The 4,253-nt window shown below is 36.5% G+C and overlaps 1 protein-coding gene across 1 annotated transcript; it reads right to left on the bottom strand.

Annotated features, from left to right (window-relative positions):
• Positions 1 to 983: 983 nt before the first annotated feature.
• Positions 984 to 1,169, bottom strand: LOC121479295 (keratin-associated protein 19-7-like). The gene has a single exon (XM_041734789.1). It carries the CDS (start codon positions 1,167 to 1,169, stop codon positions 984 to 986), a length of 186 nt encoding a protein of 61 aa, XP_041590723.1.
• Between the last annotated feature and the right edge of the window lie 3,084 nt (positions 1,170 to 4,253).

Here is a 4,253-nt window from a genome sequence, read left to right as displayed (position 1 = left end):
CAGAGGATATGTAGGAAAACTCAGTACCTTCCTCTTGTTTATGCTGTGAAGCTAATAAATAGCCTTAAAAGAAAGAAAATATTTAGCTAGTAGCAATGCCACAGAGAAATATGTACTTGAATGTAAATATGAGAATGACACAATCCTTAGTAGTTCCAGGAACACTTGAAAGACATTTGAGAGGACAGATATATAAATATATATGTGATAAAGACTCCTAACTCTGGAAAACGAACTAGGGGCGTGGAAGGGGAGGAGGGAAGGGGGTGAGGGTGAATGGGTGACGGGCACTGAGGGGGGCACTTGACGGGATGAGCACTGGGTGTTATTCTGTATGTTGGCAAATTGAACACCAATAAAAATAAATTTATTATTTAAAAAAATTAAAAAATAAATATATATGTGATATATGTATATATATGTTAAGGGAGCTGACAGAGAGAGTCATTTTCATTAACTGTTAGTATTACTCCCTATGGGTTTGTTCTCAAGCTTGTATAATGTGGTGAACTAGAAATTGTTGCATCATACTCTATAACCAATAGCCACAGACCTTGCAGCTTCATAAGCTGATTTTTTATATTAGTTGCAAAAGAAGATGTTAAAATAATAAAAATCAAGACATCAAAACATCAAACAAAACCAGAGTATTTAGATTTCGAGTAATCATTTTATTGGACAAAAGCAAAAATACAAATTTTCTTCAAGGTCTTCTAGAAAGATAACATTATGATAATGGTGGCAAGAGAAGTAAACCAAAATGAGGACACAAACTGGGACAGTTTCACGTATTGAATATTCATTTAAGATGATGGGTTCTGGAGGTAAAAAGCAGCAAATATTTGTAGAAGCAGTTTGACCATTGATAAATAGGTATTGATTTGTCCTGGAGAATATAGGATAGATGTTTTGGGAATCGAACTACAAAAATAGGATCAATAAATTTGGAGGCTTTCTCTTTGCATTCAATTTCAACAGTATGTTTAGTAGAAGGTAGAGAATCCATATCCTCCATAGCACAGTGGGCGGTCGCAGCCATATCTGTAGCCTCCCCAGCCCCAGCCCAGTCTCGGGAAGCTGCCACATCCCCAGCCACTGCCACAGCCCAGGCCACTGAAGCCTCCACAGCCGTAGCCCAGGCCTCCATAGTAGTTGCCGTAGTAGCTCATCGTGTCAAGGTGGTGAGTTGGCGAGTTGGCGGCTGAATGCAAGAGTCAGAGTGTGAATGTCGACATCTTTACAAGGAGGCATATATACTCTGATCAGAGAATGTGACAAAACACGTGCCCCTCCTTTGGTGTCATTCCATGAATTATATTTGCCTGACCCAACGTATTAATCTGTGGTCCCCCGACCACACTTACAAGAATGTCTAAACCTGCTTGGCTACATAGTTAGGTTGTAGAGCAGAGCTTGCTGCTATAATCTTCTTAGAATGATTTGATGTTTCTTCAAAGTAGTGACATGCCAAACCCTACATAGAGTACTCCAGTGCCAGTCACTTGACATCAGTTACATTAAATATTGTTGAATTTCTAATTAAATATCTTCTCATCACTGGCATTTGAGGGTTGTTATAATTAGTTCTACAAAATAGCAAAAAATAATTAAAATCAAGTCTCTTAAGCTTCCCAATTTCTTCAAAAGGCACGCATGTATTTTGTATCATGAGAAGCAAATGATGCACCTCTCTTTAGAATATAAAAGAATATTTTAAGTCAAGACAGATTTAGTTCACCTGCCATGTGTACCAGGAAACAACAACCACAAAAGCTCACCTGATTTTTAGAGTTTTAAAATTTGGGTCATGTACAATTAATAGATTTAATTTTGGCTTTAAATACCAACATACTTATTTTGGTTCAAATATATAGCAGGGGCACCTGGGTGGATCAGTGGTGAAGCATCTGCCTTTGACTCAGGTCGTGATCCCAGGGTCCCAGGATCAAGTCCCACATCAGGTTCCCCTAAGGAGCCTGCTTCTCCCTCTGCCTATGTCTCTGCCTCTCTCCCTGTGTCTCTCATGAATAAATAAATAAAATCTTTAATAAATAAATACATACATTGCAGAATTGTAATCACTAGTGGAAAGACTATCACTCTTAACTTATGGAAGTTAAAATCCATCTTGTGAGAAGTCTTCCCACAGTACTTTTTTAAAATATATATCCTGAGTGCTTTCTCTATAATACATTCTAGTCTCACTGCTACCACAAATGCAAGATTACATTTGGCTTCCTACATCATTTCCCCCTCTTTCTCTGCCTTCATCATTTATCCACTTATCTTAGATCTTTTTCAAATCTCACTCAAAACACCACCCAACTTCCTTCCTCCATGAATCATTACTCCAACCAGGTATAAGTATGAGGTGGGAAAATGGTTTTGGCTCTATTATATATTCGAAAGAACACAGCATCCTTCTACCTAGATCTCCATAGTCAATATCATAAATTTGTCTCTGTCTTCTCTTTGCTTAGTCTGTGCCCATTTTTTTGTCTGTAGATAATTTCTAACTTCTCTTTCCCAAGATATCAACTAGATATTTCTAAGATATTGACAATGCTGTTAAAGTCCCTAAAAGCATCTTAAATTTGAAAAGAACTTGTACAACCTGGAATAGTAAGGAATTTTCTACATATGTGGTACAATTTTAAAGAAGGACAAGAGGGACACCTGGGTGACTAAATTGGTTGGGCCTTGGCTTTTGGCTTAGGTCACAATTCAGGATCTTGGGATTGAGCCCCATGTTGTTGGGGGGAGCCGCTCAGCAAGGAGTCTGCTTTCCCCTCTCCCATTGCCTCTCCCTTCTGCTTCTGCTCTCTTTTTCCCTCAAATAAATAAAATATTTTTTTTAAATTAAGAATAAGAAAATTAAAAAGAACAAAAAATAAGGATGTACTCTTTGGAAACAGTTGGCCTGATATTCACAAAGTTCCTCACCACAGCCCAGAGAGTTAGTTAAGTGATACCTAAAGCCCTATGCAAATATGCTCATACCTTGACACTTGGGACTCAACAAACTTGTTTTCTATGATAATAACTATTTTGCTAAGCTTTTGTGGAGATTTATAAGTAATACGACACGGTTTTTGGATGAGTTTGTTCACTGACCTGATGTAGTATCTAAACAAAACCTAGCATTTGGTTGGCACTCAATATTTTTTGAAAGAGTTATATGACTTTCAGTGATATTAACATAAAGATCACGCATATCATAACCTAAGCAATTAATCTGATGTACTCGGAAATGCTTTATGGCTGACATTGGTTCCAACAGGCTTTCTGGTTTCAGAGTAGCACTAACCCCAATATTAGCCTGTAATCTCGAAGTTATTCTAATACAACTGCATTCCATTTTTATTCCTCATTTCAGAAATCAGCCAATTGATAGAATGAATATTTTCATTTTCATGAATCATTTAGAAGTATGAATAAATTGCATACCATTAAAGATTCCACAGTCTCTTTGTGTAGCTCTGTCAGAGCATGTAACTATGATTAAAGTCTTTTAATTATTTTTTTAATGTCACACTATCTCTACTTTATATATGGAAACAATATGGGACACAAATGAAAAACTTCATTAACAATAAATGCTAAGTGTGTTTTCAAAGAGGAAAACACATGACTTTGGTGTGCATCACTTATAAATGTACATTCTTTGTTAAAAATAGAAGAAAGAATTTGAAAAATATGGAACAAATCTGTTTTTCCCCCATGCATACATGAAAAATTTACATTGGAAATTTCTTTAGGGGTTATTATTTTTCTGTCCATTCACTGGATCAAAGGCAGATGTGGATCACTATTTTTTTTTTTTTAAGTGTTCACCCAAGTTGCTATTTATGTTGATGGATGAAAGAGTAAAAAATGTTCTCACATTTTCCCTAGCAGTGAAGAAGTCTTTTGTTATGTATTCCAAACATTTCCTCTCACCTCAGATGCAGATGCATACATTCTAAGCACAACAAAATTATGATAATATTGATTATTCTAAGAATGTCAACAGCAGTAATAATTGTATTGATTACTACTTGTCAGCCCCAAAGCTCCTGTCCCTGGAGACACTAAACAAATGAAAGGGTAATAGAAATTCTGTTCTACTGGGTAAACTCCACAGTGTGATCCTTCAACAGAGTAAGTGACTTGGCTCTACTTCCCCTGCTCAGCTCACTGTGATGCTACATACAATGCTAAAAAGCACTGATTGAAAGAAAAGGTCATCATGGGTTTTTATGTTGGTTTGTTTT

This window comes from Vulpes lagopus, chromosome 20 (genome assembly GCF_018345385.1).
Source record: "Vulpes lagopus strain Blue_001 chromosome 20, ASM1834538v1, whole genome shotgun sequence".
Taxonomy (NCBI): Eukaryota; Metazoa; Chordata; class Mammalia; order Carnivora; family Canidae; genus Vulpes; species Vulpes lagopus.
The sequence above is the reverse complement of the archived record's forward strand: the minus strand, read 5'-3'. Positions and strand labels throughout refer to the sequence as shown.

Excerpts from the sequence above, each read along its gene's own strand:
- LOC121479295 (XM_041734789.1), bottom strand. The coding sequence starts at position 1,169 with ATGAGCTACTACGGCAACTACTATGGAGGCCTGGGCTACGGCTGTGGA.